General features: G+C 30.5%; 1 protein-coding gene and 1 long non-coding RNA gene across 4 annotated transcripts in view; one reads left to right on the top strand and one right to left on the bottom strand.

The window, feature by feature from the left end:
• Positions 1-1675, top strand: part of LOC106627141 (ankyrin repeat domain-containing protein 29) — a 35656-nt gene extending 33981 nt beyond the window's left edge. The window contains exon 7 of the mRNA XM_014247148.3: positions 12-1675. Coding sequence (XP_014102623.1) covers positions 12-221 — 210 coding nt within the window. The 3' untranslated portion in view covers positions 222-1675. The remainder of the gene's footprint in view (positions 1-11) is intronic.
• The window catches only part of LOC118682286 (uncharacterized), a 319104-nt gene that overhangs the window by 42327 nt on the left and 253477 nt on the right, over positions 1-23300 (bottom strand). The window lies entirely within an intron of this gene.

Below are 23300 nucleotides of genomic sequence, written 5' to 3' on the forward strand. Positions count from 1 at the left end.
AGTTTTTTCAGAACGGCGAAACAGCATTGCATGCGGCAGCTATGTTCGGCCATTTAACGGTTTGCAAGCAACTGATCGCTGCGGGCAGCGATATACTGCAGAAAAACCAGGAGGGTCTCACCGCCTTGCAGGTGGCGCGACAGCAGAAATATTCGTCGATCTATGATTATCTGCAGGATCGTTTGCGCTTGGTGCGCGCGCGTGCTGCTACAGCTACATAAATACCGTTATTGTGTGTGGTTAAGACAAGTGGCAGCTTTAAGTTGTTAAAGTTGGGTGAAAATGGTATTTGGGGTAAAGCCGCTTACCATATATAAGCATATTTAGTTAGTTTCGCTATACAATTGTGGACACGAGCGTCTGTAGGCGTGCGGAGAAGTATTTGAAAAACTAAACTCGAAAATAGAATTGAATAGCCAAAGCAAGGGTGGGTTGTTTTTACGTCCAAAACGCTGAGTTGAAAAATTATGTCCAAGAAATTGTTGAATACTGTGCGGTGAGATGGCTCTCAAAAAAAAAAAAATGATGTAAAATTTAGAATTCAGGTTTTTTGTATATTAAAATCTATAATTACATATATGCATATTGTACTTCATTCTCAAAAGTGAGCTTTTTTGTTTTATTTAAATTATTGGCACTTTTTATGAATTATATTATATAATAATAAAATTATTTATGTAAATATGTTTATGACAATAACATATATATTTGGTAAAATATTTTTAGTTGTTTATTTTTAAGCTTTATTTTCAATAAGAAAAATTGTTAAAAAATTTTAATTTTTTTTCAAATAATTTTAAATTGTAGAAAATTAAATTTAATTATACAATTAAAAAATAAAACATAAAAAATTTAAATAAAAAATTTTAAATAAAAAAGGTTTTGTTTTGAAATATTTTTTATCAAATAAATTTTTTCAATATAATTTTTCGGCGTACAGGGTTGCAAATAGCAAAAGTAGTGATTAATTTCTTGTTCTAAATATTATTCTCCGCTATTCCTGTAAAAATTGAGATATTTCTTAAATATACGTAAATATAATTTTTGGTGAAATAGAAAATTCTTTGTCAAAAAGAAATAATTTTATTGTTTATAAAATATTTCTGATAATAGTATATACATGCATACATATGTGTGTATATTTGGTACCATATTTTTATTTGTACAATATTTTTTGGTGCAATATTTTTATTTGTTTACTTTTTCAGGCATTATTTCAATAAGAAAAATTATTTAAAAATTTTATTTTTTTTAATAAGGAAAAAATATTCTGAAAAAAATATTTTTGAAACTTAAATACTTTTATTTTACTTTTTAATAAATAACAACATCTTTTAAATTGTGAAAAATTTTATTTATATGTATAATTTATATAATTAAAACAATTAAATTAAAAAAAAAATTTTTCTGAAATATCTTTTTGCCAACATTTTTCGGCGAACAGGGTTGCAAATTGCAAAATTATTGAAAATTTTCCTTTTCAAAATATTATTCTTATCTTCTCTTGCAGTATTTGATTTCCACTTTCTAAAATATTTGTTATCTGTTTGTCTAGAATGTAATTTTCAAATTGTAACATTTTCGTTCAATTGAAAACTAGAAAAAATGTTATCTGAAATCATTTATTTATCTTTTTACCAATAAATATTAATTAGAAATTTGTTTTTCTGAGAAATACTCTTTTAATTCTTTTTGTTAAAAAAAAGTTTGTTAATATTTTATAATTTTGTTTCTTAAAAAAATATTCTTTTTGTAAATTTTTTAGTTAACAATATTTTAATAAAATATTTTTCTTCAAAAAAAAATATATTGAAAGTTTTAAGTATTGCATGTATTTTTTTAAAATAGTTTTTAAATTCTGTTTGTAAAAAAAAATTTTGTTATAATTTTTTTTTTTTTGAAAAAATATTTTTGAAATTTTTTTTTTTAATAATATGTTTTATTTAATTTTTTTCTTTAAAAAGTATTTTTTGAAAACATATAAATTTTGCATTTCAATTTATTTTTAAATATTTATTTTTAAAGAACAATAAAAATACGAGATCGAGAATTGATTATGTTTTCGATTTTAGTTATATATTGCATTTTTGATTTTCTTTTTTTAAAAAAATATTAGTTTTTTATATTTTCCTAAAATGTAAAAAAAAACGTTTTTTAATGAATATTTAAAAATAAAATAATAATATTTAAATAGAATTAATATTTTTTATTTAAACAATTTAATATTGCTTTATTATTGTAAAAATCGGCAATATAAATAAAGTCTTCTGAGAAAAAGTTTGCTGTTATAAACAAAAAATTATACATTTATTAAATATCTTATTGTTGATAACTTGTATTCAGTTTTGAAAAAGATATTATTGAAAATTTTTTTTTGAAAAAAATTTTAGGAAAATCTGATTATTATTTTTTGTGTTAAAGTAAAAAAAATAATTTTCAGATTTTTAAAAATTTTTTCAAAAACAAATTATATTTAGTTTTTCATTTTTGAAATGTTGGTTATAAAAATTTTTATCTCAGCCGATTTTCATAGAAGCCATCTCACAAGCAGAGACTACAAAAAACCAAAATATATAAATTCAAAAGCAAAAACAAAAATCTTCAAGTTCTGAATCTTAAGCCATAGTAGATATGTTTGCGAAAAAAGCCTCTGAAATTAATAGCGAGCTTTGCAAAACTGTCCAAGAAATCATTCAACATATTTAAAAAAAAAAATAAATTAAGAAAATAACCGAATTTACACCGCTACATATTGCAAACTTCTTATGCATTAGAAAATCAGGTTAAATACTTGCTGACACCCACGCAAAATAAAAAAAAAATCACGAGAACATACAAGTAGAACAAAATTGCAATTTTTGAGTACTTTAAAAAAGAATAAGCACAAGCTGATACTCGCATGAATACCGTTAAACTTTGACACTGTAGTTTATATATTAAAAATATTCAGTAAAAATACAAGAGAGAGAGAGTGGATAGTAAGGGAGTCGAGCGCATATTAAATTCTTAGCACAATACATTCATTTGCCTTTATAAATTTCACTGACTAACTTTTTCGATGATTCATAAAAAATATATAAATATAAAATATAATGCGTCCATATATTAAAAATATACCAAACAAATAAAAATATTAAACAAATATCATATTTCAATTTACAAATAAAAATTTTGAACTTATTTACAAAATACCTAAACTTAAAAAATGTGTGTGTAAGAACTTGTAAATTATTATTTATATTAATATTATTAAATTATAAAAAAAAACATTGTATTTTTCCGAGACTTTTCTAACCAATAAGTTGTTGTATGAAAATATTATTATTAAATAAATGTTGTAAATAATGGCGCGTGAAAAATTTATAGCATACATATACCGTTAAGTGTATTGTAAGATATTGAGGATTAGGTATCGTAACGTGATGACGTCATAAGCAATTAATGAACGGTGCAATAAAATTATAGAAAGGGACAATTTAATTGGGAAAATATAGGCAATTTATTAAAAGCATTTAAAAAATCATAACTCAAAATGTTTTTTTCAAAAATTAATATTGAAATTTGCATTATAACCTACACATACTACATACTAACTTAAGCTATCATATTTATTAAGTTATTGAAAATGTAATTTATTAAATACTGTATTTAAATTCGCATATAAATGAACTGAATCCACGGAGAGCTGATTGGATAAGTAAAATAAAAATTTATTAATATTTGAAAATTAATGCAGATATTTTGATTGACTTTTTCGAATTATATTGACTGAGCATCGAGTTTTTGGGCTGAATAGGCTTAATTTAATATTTAAAATAATTTCAAATAAATTCAACTTCTTTTTAATCAATCAATTCATGCTTCTCGAAAGCTTTCATTAAGCTCAAGTGGTTTGCTTCCCTCGTGTAAGCATTCTTTGAACTTTCAATTAGTTTTTAATTGAAATTATTATTATTAAATATTACTAATTATATTTATAAAAGTGCTGCCATTTGGTTATCCTTCTTTTTTAGTTCGAAAAATAACATTTTTTGTAATGTATAACTTAGTAAAAGAAAATTCGAAAATTATTCACACCTTCATTCAAAAGCTTTCATTAAGCTAAAACAGTTAGCTTCCCTTGTAAAAGCTTTCTTCGAATATATTATTAATTATATTTATAGAAGTACTGCCATTTAATTTTTAGTTAAACATTTATTTTGTTGTAATTTATAATTTAATAATAGAGTTGAAAATTTTCCACCGTTCAAGCAAATGTATCGTAATATTTTTTGAAAGCCGATGTTCAGAAATTAATTTTATAAACTAATGATTTAAAATTTTTTCAAATAATTTTTAATGATAAAATAAAAATATTTGACAAGTACACCTCTTACCCTGGAATTGCCCATTTGTGTATTTTATGCCGCTATCTTCATGTCACAAAATTTCCACTCAGCTACAAAGCTTCCATCTAGCGGCAAGCTCACTTTGCTTAATACCAGAGAACGTAAATGAATATTCATATATTATTCATTTACGTTCTCTGAGACTACAAAGCAAAGTTCCATACCTAAACTCAAAAGCTTGGTTGCTGACTTGGATATATCGTAAATATAGCTGTTATTAAATTGCAAGCTTTTTCGTAAGTGAATGTATGTGTTGAAAGTTTTTGAATTTGCAAATTTCAATCGACTTATGAATTATAGTATATCGGGATTTGCACTATATCTTTTCGGGACCCCAAAATTTTTTGGTTTTTTAATATGAAACTGACTTACAAATTATATATGTTAAATATTTCGGGATTTGCTTCTTCTTAAATTTCTTTTTGCATTTTGGTTAAGTTCATAAATAAATTTTAGGTCTCTCTGAAAATGTCAGGTGTATGAAACCGCCTTATGAATTATGTTATTTCAGGATTTACATATTATACTTTCGGGGTACTAGATTTGTTTCTGGATTTTGACAAAGTTCATAAATAAATTTTAGATCTCTCTGAAAATTTCAAGCGTATGAAACCGACTCATGAATTATGTTATTTCGGGATTCTTAGATTACACTTTCAGGATCCCGAAAAATTGCGGAATATTAGATTTTTTTTTTGGATTTTGTTTTAATTCATAAACATAGTTTAGGGCTCTCCCAGTATTTCAAGAGTATGAAATCGACATACGAAATTTGTTATTTCGAGATTTACGCATTATACTTTCGAAATCCCGAAAATTTTTGGGGATCTTAGAGTTATTTTCGGTATTTTGTTCCAGTTCATAAAAATAGTTTTCGTCTCTCACGGAATTTCAAGTTTTCAACATTGACAAGGATTTCTGCGTATAAGTATTCTATTGGAAGAAAGAAGCTTTTAATAACGATCCAGGCCCGAAACTATTGAAAAAGGTAATGACAGCAGCAGTAAGATATACCATAATCTGCATACATGTGTAATACAAAAACACATATTATATACGGCTAAAACTTTACATTATGGAAAGCTTCTTGCTGAAAAATTGTTCGATATCGAGATTTCTCTAAAATACCTAAGAATGATATCTACTTAAATACCTATATATATAATTATATATACTTATTTTTCTAAAGAAGGATGTTGGATATAAAGAGTTGTGATATAGGCTGTTGATGCTGTTCTTGGTTGAACTATTTCATTCTCAAATTTATTGGGAATTGGGAATAGCGTACAATAAATTTGAAGCGGTGTTTTCCGGAAAGGAAGCGAGGATTTTCGCAAGGAAATTCAAGGTTATCTTGTTTACTCTTGAGAGCGAAATTGAGACTTATGTTATCGTACAACCCTTATGAACGAGGCGTTACCCATAATTTGTGTACTTTAGGTAATACGATCACTGTTCAGGAGATATGTACGACAGCTAACCAATATTTATTAAATTTAGGTTTACAAATCCGGGTTCGTCTATCTTTAGCTTTGCTCGGAATTTATAATAACCTACAGGGTCTGTATTTGGTTATTGCTATATATAGCTAATATTATATATTTCTGAAAAAACATTACCATATGAATCACTTTAACCTAACCTTACTTAATATTCTAATAAGTGAAATAACTCAACTCTCTTTCTCTCTTTTGTCTTTTTGTGATATCATAATTAATATTTAGTTAATTTTTTTCCAAACCTGATGTATAATGACTGGAAAAATACTAATTAAATATAATCTAGTTTCACGCACGTGGTAAATTACCCACATATACACACTTAATAGCAGCCATAATCATTTCTATATAACCAGCTTTGTCCCCATAAGTATTTTCATCCAAATTTACGCTAGTGTATGTACCTATATACATATAGAAGTTATGCAGACCAAAGTATCGGCACCAAATCACGTGCTTAGCATTTAAATACATGACTACGCATTTTGTGTTTACGGTAAATCGCAGTGGAATAATATTTAATTACTTTTGGAAACTCCAACCAACGAAGCATAATTGTGTACCGAATATAATCAATTTGTTATATCGAATATGCTTGACATAACATACGCCAAATGCACACACCTGAGCCCCCTATGCCATGTTTGAATATTCCCGCAAGCGAGTGGAGCTAATTAAATATATGGCTAGTCAGCAAAATGTAGATTAATAAGTGTAGCCAATTGGTATTACAATAAAAGTAGTTATAAGTTTCAAATATCTGAATTTGATTTTGTCGATGGGTTTGCTTTAGGGAAGATTTGTAGGACGATATTCAAACTTATCTGAAAATAATACCCTGCTAACTTGGGTAGAGTTGAGGAGAACTTAAGGTAAGGTAGTACTCTATACTGTTTTTTTCCCTGCTCTATTCTCTACTCTACTTTATGCCATACTAATAGGAACAAACAACCAGCGCATCCATATATTTATGTTTATGTCACTTATAGGAATATTCTTCTGCGGCTCGGTTACACCTGACTACTCTGTGTTATACCCTAAACACCGTACCCTATATTTAACTCAAAACTCAAACTTTTTATGAAAGGAGTTTCGATGAAAATGAGTATACTTTACTCTATACGCTATAGCCCACCTTAGATTATATATTATTACTAGGTTATATTCTGTTCTACATATATTGTACTTTACTCTCAAAACTATATATAAAAGACATTTTCGTAAACGGGTGTCTACTATACTCCATATGCTACCCTGGTACTACTCTAGACTCTATTTGAAATAATACTTTATTTTGAAAACTATGTTATATATAGGAGGACTCCTTGTGGAAATAAGCCCACACTCCTCTATAATCCACACTACTCTCAAAACGATATATGATAGGAGTGCTCTAGGGGATAATTCAACTTTATTCGAATTATAAACGAACAATTTAATAATTTATGGACCAGCTATATGACAATGGATAGATAAAAATATATTATCTTGAAGAAGAGCCTAAAGTGTAAAGCATTTATGTGTGCATTAGGATTTAAAGTTAATTTAATAAAATGACAACTTTCTGATCGGTATCTTTTTTTCCTGGAAATATGTATCCAGATAATATGAACCAATATCTATTTTATTGACTCTTTATTGTTGTAAGCTCGTTTTAGCCTGTTTAAGAACGCTGTAGGATGCAATTTTTGTTAAAAAAATATTTATGAAAATTTGAAAAAGTTTCTAAAGCTACAAAAATTATACGCTAATTTATTAGATTGTCGCTTAATCGCCATTGTTACAAGAGTATTGCTAATATTATTACATATTATAATACATACAATGTCTCCTGCAGTCCGCCATGTCGTATGAGCAACTTTTTTGTTAAGGTGCAATGTTATTTGCTAAATACTCTAAATGGTCAGAGTCCACGAAATGAAAATAGTTTACAATGCAGAAATGTAAAACAACGCATGAAAAAATTATATTCAATACATATGTGCGTATATTGTACCAGCCTGTATATTGTTGTCGTAAAAGCGTAACGACTCGTAGTGGCATGCAATTTAAATGGCTTTTGTCGTGAAGTTCTGGCATTACAAAGTTTTAAATGTTGGCCAAAAGTTTTAACAAACCAAAAAGCACGTGGATAAATAACAGAAGTGAGGCAGCAAATATTAAGTGAGTATATCAAATAGAATTTTAAGCGATATAATAAGGCAAGGAACATGGAAATAATTTAATTTGCAAAGATGTGGTTGGAAAGATGCAAAGTTTGCAAAAGAGGAAAGCTTACGGGTTAGAGGAAATGTTCAGTGTGGGTAATTTCTATTAAATAATACTTGTTACAATAGTTTAAATACGTTAGAAAAAGTGGTTGGTTGGGTGTAAGATTTTTATATGATGGGTCGTAGGTTCAAATTCTGGTGGGGATAAAATTTAAGAATCATAAAAAAGGTTGCTCAAAGGATCGTCATCGATATTTTTGATATGAGTCAACCTCTCATAAAGCTCCGCAACTCTTTGGAGGCGGCTGAAAGTTCTAGAACTCTACTTCTCTTTAAAAAATTAAGAAAAGTATGCAGAAGGATCAACTCAGTACTCATGATCGGTGTATAATTGATTGAAAAGTTGTTCACTCAATAGATAAAGCTGAGGTCGAAAATGAAAATCTGCTTATATTGTTTACTACGTAGAGCTTTGCAATTAATGGTTAAGTACTAATTCGCATTGGAGTAAGGAATTTCATAAAAATAACCTGAACCTACAAGTCTGATGACTCAATGTTTGCTATAGTTGTTATAACTGACAAAGAGTGGGAGATTTTATTGCAAAGTAACATGATAACCTTCGTCCTACGAAGAGAAGCTTGATCTCAAGATTAGCCTAACTGTAGAGTCCTATTGAATTTTACAACTCCCGGTTAAAAGACAAAGTAATTCGTTCTACTGGGAACAAACTCTTATTCAGATTTAGAGAGCATAAATAAATATATATATTGAAGAGAAATGTCATTATAAAAAACGCCGATAAGTTTAATTTTTAAGTAGTAAGTTCATAATATTTCTATTGTATAGCTGTTTATTATGGCACAGTATGAATTACTCGCATTAAGACTAACATCAAATGTTTTAATCATAATTATATTATAGTCAAGGGCACTCTACTCCAGTCCTTAAACAACTAGTGTCTATGTACAAACATATATTTTCACAGACCAGAAGGCGCATACATTTATTGTTGCTATTTTTTCCACAAAATCACAGTTTCATAAAGAATTCCTACAGGGATGAAAGCGTGAACTAGTCTACTAATCTACTTCAGAACAAGCTACAAGGGAAATTTCACCAAATTCGTGCCAGTTCTTAAACGCTAGACAATATCTTAAATATAATGTAAGAATTTTTGAAAATAGTTGAATTTTAATAGTTTAATAGCTGGAAATTTTGTCAGTAATACGTAATTGTAATGGTAAAAAACGATGACGAATCATACCAAGCAGCTCACGATGCACGGGAGATCATGTAAGCAATTTTAATAATATGTTTTCCGTTTCGTCCCGTTTGTAGAGAAAATCTGATGTATGAGAAAGTTTTGTAGTCAGACCTAACCTTCAAAAAACACAGTTATAGTATAAATTTCTTTCGGTAAATTGGTTCGTGGAATGTAGCATATAGCTAGTAATGTTGACAAATGTATTAGCAAAGACGAAGTGGATTTTCCAGTAGTGATGTTTGTTGAGAATATATTTTCATTGAATATACTAATAAACACATTCACATATACACTTGTATAGATGAATAAGTAGTTAAATAAACTACCCGTGTAATAAACAAAATCCACTTCTTTTTAGTGACATTCATCAAAGGCTTATTAAATGACGGTTTTAGCATTCCTGTAGCACCGCCTTGAATGCGCTCTTGAGTGCGTATTGTTTTTTCTATGACACTTTACTCAAGTGCCGCTACTTCTAACCGAAAATGGATTGTTATTGCGTGGCTAAGTGAAATAAATATTTGTGAAATGAATTTTTGCCAAAAGCCAAAGAATGTCGTATTCAATTTCACACACCATCATATGTATATAATATATGTTATATAAATGTTTACATATGTAAGATAATCCAATATTGTTGTAGAACTATAAATACAAACACTTGTAGTGCACAAGTACCACAAGCCTTGAGTTACCGTTATAAAACGTAACGTTAAGGTCTCTTGCTTTCATTTGTTTAGCTAACAAGATTATTTGCATAAATCGCTGCAGGTGTTTCCTTCGAATATTTGTTTCTACTAGTAAGTAGTTCTAAGAGTATTTTTCGGGCAAAGAACAAAGATGGTTTAGTTATAGGTGGACTACTGTTTCTTAGAAATTTTTTTTAAATAGTTAAGGCAATAGTTCAAGGTCAATAGATTCAAGGTATAACTTAGAGAACATTTTTTAATATCCAGAATGAAAATAGAAGCTAATGCTTTTAACAGGTGTATCCACATCGACGAAGGTTTTTACAACTACAATATATTGGATATAATTTTTTTTATTTAGACTTATTTTCTTTGGAACTAACGAGTAGATTATTTAGTTCGATGACAGTCCTCATTTTTTATAAAACAGCGACAATGGGCTATATCGGTGTCTGTCTTTCATGTCGTGATAAATTGACTGATGGGAAAAGCTTTTTTACAAGTCAAAAAGTGAAATTGCCGGTGTAGAAGCAAATCTCAGTGGAATAGGCTTTCTTCAAAGTTATTGATTTTCCCTAGGTAAGAATAGGAACCTATGATACATCAAATTGTAGTGTTCAAAGCTATTCGAGAGTTTACTGTAATATGTTATTTATTTATCTATTCGCCTTAGATGCAATAATATAATTGATGGGATGATTGGTTAAATGTTGCTTCACACATACCAGTCGGTCAATTCGTGAAGTTAAAAGCAACTATTATTCCAGTAATAGAAATGATTAAATGAGCAACGAGAACCAGTACAGAAAAACTCTTGAGCTGTAATCGGCAAATTGCTCTTACAGCTTCAATTACTTAAGGATAATAATTTTAAAGCCAGATCAGTTATTAAAATTAAGCTTGAGGGTCCATACCAATTCCCAAATCAACAAAGTTAAAAACTTGCTCTAGTCTATAGTCTTTTATTACATAAGGAGAGAGATGCACAGATCTACGGGAAAATCACATCGTCTAAAATTTTCTCAAATTCAATGGAAAATCGTTTCTATCACACCAAGCAACCAAATTCTTTGAGTCTGTTTGCAACAGACACCTTTCATTAATTGAAGTATATGATTTAAAAAGCTTTACGTCGTCGGTATATAGTAAAATTCTTGAGTATTCTGTTATAGAAGAGATATCGTTAATAAATAACAAGAACAGAACCTAACCAAGATGACTACCTTGCTGATCAACTGAAAAGAGATTAACTAAATCTGAAAGAATATCATAGATCACTGCGTTCTATTATAAGGATAAGAAGATACCCATTGAAGAAATCTTGGTTGAAAGCCAAGAATATCAAGTTTATGTACGTGAGTCGAGAGATTTACTACAAGTATATCGAAAGCTATGCGGTATTCCAAGCGTGGAAAGAGCATTTTACTGGAGATAAAGTTGGGCCTTCTTTCACAAAATTTTAATCTTTTTGGTACTTTGATCAGTAACTTAGCTCTATTGTAATAGGAACATCTAGTCGACAGTGTTTCCAGTAAATGAGGTGAAAGGTAGAATGATTTGGAATCAAAAGATTAAAAACTACGTAGCGAATATATCACTATAAATTTAATAATAAAGGTAAGTGATACAAAGTTATATTTATTTCAAACAATTATGCTTGATAATTGATTGGCTAAACTAAATTAAGAGTAGCTTTTGGAGTGACCACAAATTCTCAGAAAGTTGGGAAAATGTTATTGATTGAGATGAGCAATACTTTGAGAAATGCTATTGTACATGTTTTTTTTAAACAAACGATCAAATATATATCTAATATTAAAGGTTAAAGTTTAATTTTTGAAAGATATATTTCTGTTTTTTTAATGAATTTCATAACTCGCTAACGAGAAATTATAATGATAACTTTAATAACATTCTAGAAATGTAAGACACCAGATATTTTTCCTACTTGTTGAAGATACTTGGACATTAATTTTTCTTTCCAATAATAATGAAAAAGGAGGAAACGAAGAGCGGAAAATCTTTCTATTAATATTAAGAGCTCATACTTCTAAATAATGTTTTTGAGCTGGTTATCAACCAATTTTCCTGAGTATAAAGTGAAAAAGTATATTTTTTTACAGACTCTAACATATACATATGCATATATGAAAACTTAAATTTTTACGCAGATACCGGTATCAATAAAATTATAAGTATTGCTTCTTTCACCTTCTTGAGTACTTTTAGTGCCACATTAGGGGGTGTTTCAAATTCACGAAAGTTTTGGTTACCAAAAAAATCAAAACGAACACTATTTCTAATGCTTCTTGTATGATTTCTGCTGTTCAAGTTTATACTCATTTACTTTTACAGATTAAATGTGCTTAGTTGCCAGAATAAAGTTTTAACTTTTGACTAAAATTACACAGTTTAGTGATGAGAAATTCAAATATTCATGTATTCCTGACAGCAAAAAGAGGTAAGTCGTGTAAGTATTTTTTTTATATGAAAATAACAATTTGAGGCATAGCATAGAAGCATTAATTGATACTATTTTTAAATAAGATTTTGAAATTTTTTTTAAAGAAATTTAAGAAATTTTTTCACATATTTTTTATTTAAATATATATATTTATTTAAAAGCCAACAATTCATTGCTTGAATTTCAAACGAATGAAGACAGATATTGCGTTTCATTTGTAATCTAGAGCAAAAATGTTTTCATATGCGTTTTACAGATATTTACAAACAAGTCCGTATGGCATACATACATTTATTTGAATGGAATTATTAATACAACTTACTATACTTAAGTACATTGTGTTATATGCACACTTGTAATAAAATGTTACAAGTGAAATGTGTAGCAGAATTAGACCACAAATGGACACCAGCGGTCAGCTTAAACGCACATACATACTTATATAAATTTATTCATGTCTTACATACGCCTGCACATATGTTTTGGCAGAATGACGATAGCTGGTTGTTAGTCATTTGGTTTTTGTTAGGTTTTATTATTTGAAATGAAAGCCTAGAACATGATGACTGCTATTTAAAACAGTGTTGATGGTATAAGTTACTAACATTGTATTCATATAATGATGGTAAAGAGACTCACATGGGTAGTAACGAGATAAATTGTAAGTTTATTGGAGATATGTGCGGGTGAGAGAGCAAATAAAAATAAAACAAGAAAAAACGTTAAATGCGGCTGCACCGAACCCTTTCTAATTAGATTTCTTATAGCATAAAAGGGTATAAAAATATCCTTATCTTGATTTAAAGTTAGTTTATCTGAGGAAAGAACACGTGCAAAATTTCAGATCAATATCTCACAAATTGAGAGACTACTTCGCGTATATACAGATGGACATAGCTAACTCGACTCAGCTTGTCACGCTGTTATTTATATACATATACATACATATATATATACTTTATAGGGTTTTCGACGTTTCCTTTTGTGTGTTACAAACTTTGTGACATATTTAATATACCGTCTTCAGGGTAAAAAAAGGGTGCTGTCTTTTAGGTCTCGTTTTCCCCTTAATTGGCGTTAAAAAGTTATGTGATCGAGTTAGTAAAGGTAATAATATGTACAGAGAGTTACTAATAGACATTCAGTATAGTCAGTTAACTTCACTGAGTTAATACCGAAGACATATTCATATTACTTATTCGTCGAGCATTAAAAAGTTAAGCGTTCGAAACGAGTGTATTCTCTCTTTTGATATGATATCCTAAATTAAGCAGTTGAGTTCTGGTTTAGATCTTTCCATCAAATAAGCGTTTCAGCAGTCTTTTAGTTGAGTCAATTAAGAATTGTCTTTATATCAATTGGTGTAGGCAATATTTGATTAGCTAAATTAGTTCCTGCTTGAAATGAGTATTATTTACTTTTAAATATGAGAAGTTTCATTAATCCGTTTCTTTTCCTCGTACAATTTCTGGAACTGTCTGCACTTTAATTGAGTCAATTACCAATTTTCCTTACAACTACTAGTACAGAAAATGTGATAATGAACAAAATTAAGTTAAACCGTGAAATACTAATTGATAATTCTCAAATTCGCTCAATTCTACAAATACTTATCTAACTCTAGATATTGTCATACTTATGCACTTCTTAATATGCTTATAAAAAGCTATTGCCATGGAGTTATTTTAGTTTCATTATCGATCATCAGCAGAAAACTTTTACAACAATAGCTAGGAAAATGTAATGTAGTCGACAGGAACATTGATTTGTCTAACACGTAATGAAATTTTCAAGAAGAAGTCGCCTAGGATGATAAGTCTCTTTTTAAACTCAGCACAAAATTGGAGTGACGTCGAATAATATAATGAGTAAAATTATTGAAAGCGCTGTTTGAAAATATTTTCCAATTTCAAGTCACAAATAAACCGAGAACGAGGCGAAAATCTTAAAGGACCTTTTGCGTTTTTATAAAAAACCTTATATTAGCAAAAATTCTTATCATTTACCTAAGAAAGTTATTGGTGCGACCTGTTGCAGGCAAGACTTCTGCTGTCAGGAGTGAATCTGGCTGAAACGTCACTCTTAACAATCATCAATTCGGCTACATAGCTATAACATATTTTCCTACTAGACATTTGACTTTTGAGAGGGAGAAAAAACAGAATGGTTTCGAATCGGTGACAGCTTTCGAAAAATTTAAGGCCATATTATTGTGAACTCAGCGCAAATAGCATAGGTTGTTTTACTGCCAATCAGATTAAACAAAAAAGTTTTAAATGTATTTAAGGTATCTCGTAGGTTATATATTAGATAGCAGACTTGAGAATCTTGAGCGAATAAACCTTGTCAAAAGAGACCAAACTACTGACTTATCAAAGTATATACGCATTTGAAGATACAACTTATGCGCTTATGGCAACCAAATACGGACTTGCGACCTAATTTTTTCTAAATTTCTGTTATAAATAGAACTTACTACTGGCAGCTTACTGTATGCCAGCACAAATTGTCAAACCAACTCTCTTTTTTTTTTGTGATGTAATTCAACCGATTCGTTTATGTGACTTTCCATAATGAGCCCATAAAAATTATCTAGCTGCCTGCTTGCAAATTCGATTTGATCTTAAAAGCTAAGTTCTTACACTGCATCGCAGCGAAGGAGCAACTTTTTGCCACCGCAAGGCGGCTTCAGTTTTCGAGTTAAGTTGAGCGCACAAACAGACATAGCTTGGCCTTCGAGGTGCAGATAGGAATGTGCATTTCACACTGCATTATTTGCGGTTGCTACCAACAGGAAAACACTTCATCAATTACGCATGCACCGCAAAAACTTTTGGAAATTTTAGCCGACGAGGAATATGGTCACAGAAACTTTTTTTATTATTTTTTTGTGAAGGAATGTTTTAATTGGTAGAGGCAATTGCAAATTAAAAGAAAAGTTATTTAAACTTGATGCTGCACTGGAGTCTACTTAGTTGACCTGCAGCGAGATAATAAAGCTTGCACTAAAACTCGGATAAATTTTACGAAATGAGCGCAGGAAAGTAGTTTGCGTAGTAATTTTTGGAAGCTGGTCGACTTTGGAAGTTTAAATGGTGAGAAATTTGGCGCTTGGTGAACTTTTTTTGCGAATTACTAAACTGAAATAAAGGGTGAGTCGAAATTAATTATTTTTGTTCCAAAGATTTCGAACATACTTGCCACCTTATTTTAGATTTAATATACATATATAATATCTTCAAATGAATTCCAATCAATACGGCTACTAGTTCATTAACAAACTTATTTCGAAATAATTAAAATGTTTAATATTATATTATGATTCCAATCCGTTTTTTATCATTCAGCAAGCTTTTACTTGAAGGCCCAGAAATTGTATTCATGACAAAAAGTTTTTCAATAGGGGTGCCAAAAATGACTGATTTTAAAAATTTTCTACGTTATCTCATGAAAATAAATTAATTTGTTCCTAATTAATCGCAATTTAGCAACTTTTTAAAATTCAATATATTTTCATTATTGGTTAACATTTTTGGACAGGGTTGCCAGCTATTTTTTTCTAAGTTATCCCATGAAAACAAATTAATGTTTTCTTGAATAATCTTAATTGCTAACTCATGAAAATTAAAACTGTTTTCATTATTAAATTAGTTTTTCGATAGGGTTGCCAGGTTTATGTATACTTTATACAGGCGCTTCATATATACTTAAAAAAAATTACCAGAAGATATTTGCCAGTTAATTTTGTTAAAAAATTATTAAACTTTATAAAAAAAATCTTGAAGCAAAAGTAATTAAATACTTTATTAAAATACTAGCCATTTATTTTTAAAATATTTTTTTATATCGATTTTTTTTGTTTTTAAATTCAAATATAAATAAAACAGTATTGCTAAAAATATGGTATTACAATAATAAAGAGGGGATATATAATTTGGTTAAAAGTAATTAATATAAAAAATCTTGAATAAATAGAAATAGATTTATATTATGAAAAAAAAAATTTTTTATCATATTTTTTTCTTAACTATAATTTTAATTTAAAAAATATTAAAGCACATATTTATTTTTGTAAAGAAAATTTGGAGTTTTTTCTTCGTCTTTCAAAACTACTCTTTTAACTAAGATATTTGCTTTATAACTGAATTTATAATTGAAAAAGTATTTATTATGTTTTATTCGTCAAGTAATAAAACATTTTTGGTTTTTCTATTTTTACCTTATAAAATCATTACTCTCGAAAATTTTTAAAAAATTTCTTTAAAACAATTTTATAAGTTTCTCTGGTACAATATCCTTTAATATATTAAAATCCATTTCAAATAATGAATATTTTGTAGTTTTATTCAAAACTTGTATGCCGAAGCTTTAACACTCATTATTCAATCATTCTTTATATTGTAACTGTATACATACTTATTTCATCGACTGTCAAAAACTTCAAAAAGCATTAAACAACTAAATAAATCATTAGGTATTTAACTAACAGCATAGAAGATCTGCACTTGACGTAATCTTAACTGCATCAGCAGCTAACACGTATTGCAGCAAAGTGCTTAAAAAGCCACAACGCCACAAAGTATGCAACAGCAAATGCGATGAATGTACATTTTGTTCCTGCCAACCAAATCACCAAGGAAACAAAGTACCGTTTGATCGCAAAATGCCCCGTAACAATGCACTAAGCAGTTAAATAAGTAAACGTCTAACAAAAACAACAACAACACCGCAGCAATGACGCTATCAACTGCCGGCAGTCAGCAGCCAACAGCCAACAGCTTGCATTTCGCCACTGACAAACCAAATTGATTTTTAATGCCAGTGAAGGCAACATATTCGTAGCAGCATCAACTCTTCAAGCGTAACATGAATAAACTAAAGTGGGCGATAAAGACTACTGCCATCGACACCGATACACACTATACTAGGATAGGCGAGAGTGTGGAATTTCTTAACGACTTCGAAAGCTATAAATGGGGTTATTTCGGCTTTACTCGACTCTGGCTTTTAAGCCAAAATGAGTTGAAGAATCTGCTTTGCTTCACTGCGTTATTGTTGTTTCGTTTGTATGTGAGTTTTTGAGTGTTTTGTCGGAGTTTGTCAGCAGCAGCTTTTGTTTGTAGCTGAAGTCTATGAATAAGAAATGAGTGTACGGCAATGGTGCTGAAAAGTATTTCATTTTAAATTTGGTTTGGTTGGCAGCAATGACAGCATAATTTTTTTGTGATTTTTTTATGCAATTTTTAGTCTTATTTGGGTGCTTGAAGGCGAAAAGTTACTCTGTGGAAGTGTGTGTGAAATTTTACAACTAAAATTTCATTAAAAAAGTTATGGAAATTATTTTTGTTCTAGGATATTTGCAAGGTGTTTCCCTAAGCTCTTTGTTCTATTCATTTGGCTCTGAATTTCCCGAGTCGTTAGATCACACTTCGATAGTTCTAGACCAGTTTTATGTGTTGTGAAAATTCCACAAACACTCTTTCTCACTACTTCTAAAATAAATAAAGCTGAAGAAAATTTCATTGCTTGTAACTGTTTGAAATTATCAGATGTCTTACCGAAAATTTTAGCGTTTTTAACTGTTTATATGCGTGTTATGTTATTGAAACTGCCCATGCTTCCGTAATATCATTATAAATTTGATCATCTCCTATCAGTGCTACAGGGTGACCTAATTCTGCTCGGACTAAAATTCTTAGGAATGTACCGACTATTTCTGCTCAAGCTCCGAAAATGAAATATAAGGTTCCAATATCTTTGTGACTTGCTGAAAATAGTCATTGTCGCCATTAAATGGCTGAACTTTTAACTGTTTATATGCGTGCTATATAAATAAAAAGGTCACTCTAGAAGGAAACAATGCCTTAACTGAGCTCCTTATGCTCATCTATCTTAGATAATACCTAACATTTTTCCAAAATCAAACTGTAATAAATAAGAAGAATAAAACCTAGTATATATGTTTAAGGTTCGAGGAAGCGATGAATTAACTAATCTGGAAGTGAAAAAAAAAAAAGATTGCTTGGCCTTGCTCCCGCACTTAATGGCGTCAAAAATTTTAGTATTATATTGATAGGATATTCAAGAGCACTTTTTCGTATCAATTTTCTAAAGTCTCAATAATCCTCCGAAGGTCTATAAACCTATCTACCTAAGGTCGTTCCTAAAATAAAGAGATTTTTGTAATTAGTAATACTACTTTTAATGTATGCATTGTATTTTTCCTTACTCATTAATCTCACATCAGACTCGGAAGGTGGAAAATATGTGTTAAAAATTTGTGATGAGTTGGTAATAGTTGAGCGATGAATCAGGACAATTACAAGTAATGGGCTCTTTATATAGCCCATCTATCAAAAAGTTAAAAAATATGGCCAATTGTATCTTTTTAGCTACCAAAAGCTCATGCAATGTCGTTCTTTGACAACACCTTCTAGACTCTTGATAATCAGAATACTCATAAGCTAGTCTATCATCTTCGATAATAATACGGAGCAATTACTTCAGCATACTTTTAGGGCTGCAAATTTTATAAGAAGCCGAACTAGGTCAACAGAAGGTATATAAGTAATATAAATTGTTTAGTATGTTAATTATATTAATTTGTATTAAGCGAAATGAATTTGCAATTTATTTCCACTAACTTCCGTTCTGAATCAAAAATAAAATATCTGCTATCTAAATTGTTCGCTTAATTTAATTATTCCCAGATAGCAAATTTGATTAAAAAGCAAACGCAAAATTAATCAATTAAATTCCACAATGTATTCTTATCGCTACGAAAAACCGGTGCATATTGCGAAATTATTAAAACCAAAAATTTAAGCGGAAGCGGATGTGATTGTTTGCCTATGTGTGTGCGCGATTGGTTGTGGTGTATCATGAGTTTTTGTATCGGTTATGCTTTCATGCTTACAGTTAGGCTTTGCTGTGTTGCTACATAAATGGAATTTTGTACAAAAATGTATGCTTGCTAATGCGTATGTGTGTGTGAAAGTATTCGTTAATGTTTGTGCTTTTCTGCAATTTATGGTTTTGTGGTTTTTGTTGTACATTTTGTGATACAACATAGAAAACACTATGCGTGTGTGTAGAAAAACTAACTTCAAATGAAAATTGTGCATATTTGGCAACACTTAACAGATACGGCATTCAAATACAGAATTACAAGTACCTATATATTATATAAATAGCATATATATAAAAGCAAATATACGAGTACATATGTCATGTAAAGTCAGTTTGCTGCAATAATTTCAGCAACTGCTTTACACACGCTTCCTTATTTAGAACCGTGTAGTATTTTCACATGTATGGCAACTAGCATTGGTAGCGTACACGCAACATTTTATATGGATTACCATGTTTGCTTTTGTTGTTGTAAAATTTACATGTTCCATCGGTCACTCATTTGCATTTTACCTGTATTTGCATACTGTTAGGCTTATAAACCACTCAAGGTTTTCAGAAAAACTATTGATTCCAGAGTTGCAGTATGGAATAGTCCAAAGTAGGAGTGTTTTAAGTGTGGCACAATTTGAAGGTGCCTAAAAGCGTATTAATTCCACTTTTGCTTGCAGTTGTTTGCAATGAAATTTTAAAAACTTAGTTGAAGTGTTTTAATTTAAACGAATAATCCGATTTCAATGTAGTTTGCAGAGAAAATTAAATTGACTTCATTCGATATTTCGTGGTGGTCAGTAAATATTGGCCCATATATGTAGGTATGTGGATAACTTATTTTAATTTTTCTGGTGATAACTTTATTTTCGAAATTAAGAGAATTCGAGCATTGAATATAATTAGGTTTTCGAGGTAAGTCTAAGTTTCTGAGACAAAGCTTTTGCTTACTTGGTTATTAAAAGTTCAGCTGAAGATGGACAGAGAACTTTACTCCAGGCTTCAATGGCGATGGATGAGATGCTTCTAAAATGTAGTCGCTCTGTTCAATCAGCTCTATCGCTTGCCTTCAACAACGCGTTTTCTTTTAAACAGAATTTTTCAAGTTTGCTACAGTGATCCCATCAATATAATATTTTTAATGCATGTTCTATATATAATATAAAAAAATCGAAGTTTTTAAAAAATGCAACTTTTAGGATGTAATTCACCCTTTTTTTGGTTATTTTTTGTTTTTTTTTTCCACCGTAAATAATTGTACTAACAATATTTTCTAAAAGAAGTTTTTTTAGGTTTCATCCATGGAGAAAGTACATTTTCTGGAAATAGGCCTCCGTGGCGCCGATAACTTCCTCATCCAATTCAAATTTGTGTCTGTCGAGTGACTTTATCAAATGTGGAAAGCAAAAGAAGTAGCCAAGAGTCAATCAGGAATATACGATGGTGTGAACGTAGCCACCTAATACAATTGATTTTGCCGTGGCGGCTTTGTCTATACATTATGACACATTTCTGTTAGCCAAATAGAGTGGCTGTTTTTTCAGGCTTTCTATATTCGGCTTCGAATCGACCTAAAAATATGTTATTGTAGAGCCTAGTGACCGTCTTGCCCTTCTAGTCGATTTAGAACATATCCTATAAATTCCAGAAAACGTGATACCATTTCCAATGGTTTTGTGTTTCATCGACGGTCACGAAAAGATGAAGAAACTCCCTCTGATCGAGCTCATTACTGTAAGAAAGATGATTGCGCCTGTTGTCCGGAGTGAGGCAGCAAAGCAACCCATCGCGCCGACAGCTTTCTCATGCCCAATATTATATGAACTACATCTGAGATGCTTACTGTGTCAGCTATCCCTTCCATCTTCAGTTAGTGGTCGGCCAATAAGAGATCGTGAGGGGTTATCTAACTGAACAACCGTTTTCGGAGCAGCTTAGCGTGTCTCATCAAAATCTGACGTGCGACCATTTTGAAATTCGTTAAACCAAATTTGAGGGTTGCCATTAAAAGCGAAGAGTCAATCTAATCTTGGTCGTATAGTCAACCGATTTTTACAAGCTTTTCTTGAAGTGAATTTTTCACCAGTAATATCACTTACAATATACAGAAACAGAAAGTAATCCCACTGCATAAAAACCTCCCATTCAAGCTCCCGGAGCTTCGGGCGAGTCACTTTCTGTGAATGTGTCATGACAAAGTCCTGAGCAATTCCTCTTCTATTGACCAAGCTGGTCGTGTCTGGGCGATTGTTTCTTTGAGACAGTTCAATTGTTGACAGTGTAAATCTATATTAAAAGCTCGGCCCTGAGGCGGTCCTGGTCATCTGACTTGTTTCGGTGCAGATGGAAGCTCGATAATATGTGAATTTAGCGCCTAACAATATTCCCGGTTGAATCAAGGCAATTATAACAAAATGAATGCCCAAGTCTCTCTCCAAAAATAGCTATCCAAATTAATTAAGTTTTTGTGCCATTTGCATTTCCGGAAATAAAGTGAAACATTTTCTATCATTCGACTGTGGACACTCCACATATACATTTGCTGCAAATTTTTGCTATAGATAACTGTATACGAACTGCTTATGAGCATTGATGTTAAACACATAGTATGTTTATATTCCCTTATTCATAGGTCTATAATTTGCAATAAATGCACATCCGCTCGTTCACTTGGTCCATCTTGAGGAAATGAGCAACTAACGACGCTTTTCCGGTCGAAATTAAACGCCCACTTAATCCAACGAACCAACACACGAACGAATGAGTTGAGGATATCGACGTGAATGTCATGCTGACATTCCGAACCATGCCGACATGTTTGTCAATGTTGGGCATAATGAGCTACGGTGGCAGTTGCGCTGGTTGGAAAGATCTAACCCTGATGGAAGAGGCGTTCATTGCAGCAGAACATGGGCACAAACGCACAGATGCATACACATACACTAATTTATAATATGTGTGTGCCCCGTTGCATTCAGGCGAGTTTATAGCACAAAAGCTCGTGCCTGCATGCTGATGTATGCCCCTATATATACCATATATACATGTTTACATGAACACATATGCAACTATTGAATATCTCTATGAGTTGGTGTGTGAGTATGCCTGTTGCACCGCATGCTCAACATTGCTCGACTGATTAATGCCGCCTGCCACATTTTCCACGTATTTGCTCAGTCATGATTCTAATTTGCATTGCTGCAATGTCGTTGTTCTTGTGTCACAGTTGTTTTTGTTGTACGGTCAATAATATAGTAGGCATTGCAATAACAACTAACTGCCACATTGGCAGAGCAGAGCACAGACACCCCACATGCCAGTGCCCAGTTAGTTGCTAAACTTATGAAAACATCATTCGGAATTTCCGAGGAAATGAATTTCCATTAGCTTCCGCTTTTAATCTCACAGCGGTAAGTTAATGTGAAATTGACTGTTGAATTTTAAAATGGGGAAAATACATGAAATGACTTACTGCAAGTGTTGACATGTATCTATGTATGGACGCATGTTATGTATAGTTTATGATGTCTAATATAATTGGCAGAGAGCTTGAAATTGTCTTTTTTCATTAAAATAAAATGTTTGCTTCTGAAATCAAAATTAACATCAACAATTAGTGTTTATTACAATAGAATAATTTTTTTCTATTGTAATGCTTAAATTTATGGCAAATTAAGCATACTTGTAGATTTACTTTAAATATGTAAATATAAACATTGGGATTGCCACTTATTTGGAAAATAAATATACGTCTTAATGCCGTTTGTTTAGGAATTACAACTATTTCAGTAAATCAAAAAAAATTTATTAAACAAAAAAAAATTTGGGGTTGCCACGTGTTTGAAATTATCTTAGCTCTGTAGTCTTACTATAATTAACAGAT

Source organism: Bactrocera oleae, chromosome 3 (assembly GCF_042242935.1).
Source record: "Bactrocera oleae isolate idBacOlea1 chromosome 3, idBacOlea1, whole genome shotgun sequence".
NCBI classification, from domain to species: Eukaryota; Metazoa; Arthropoda; class Insecta; order Diptera; family Tephritidae; genus Bactrocera; species Bactrocera oleae.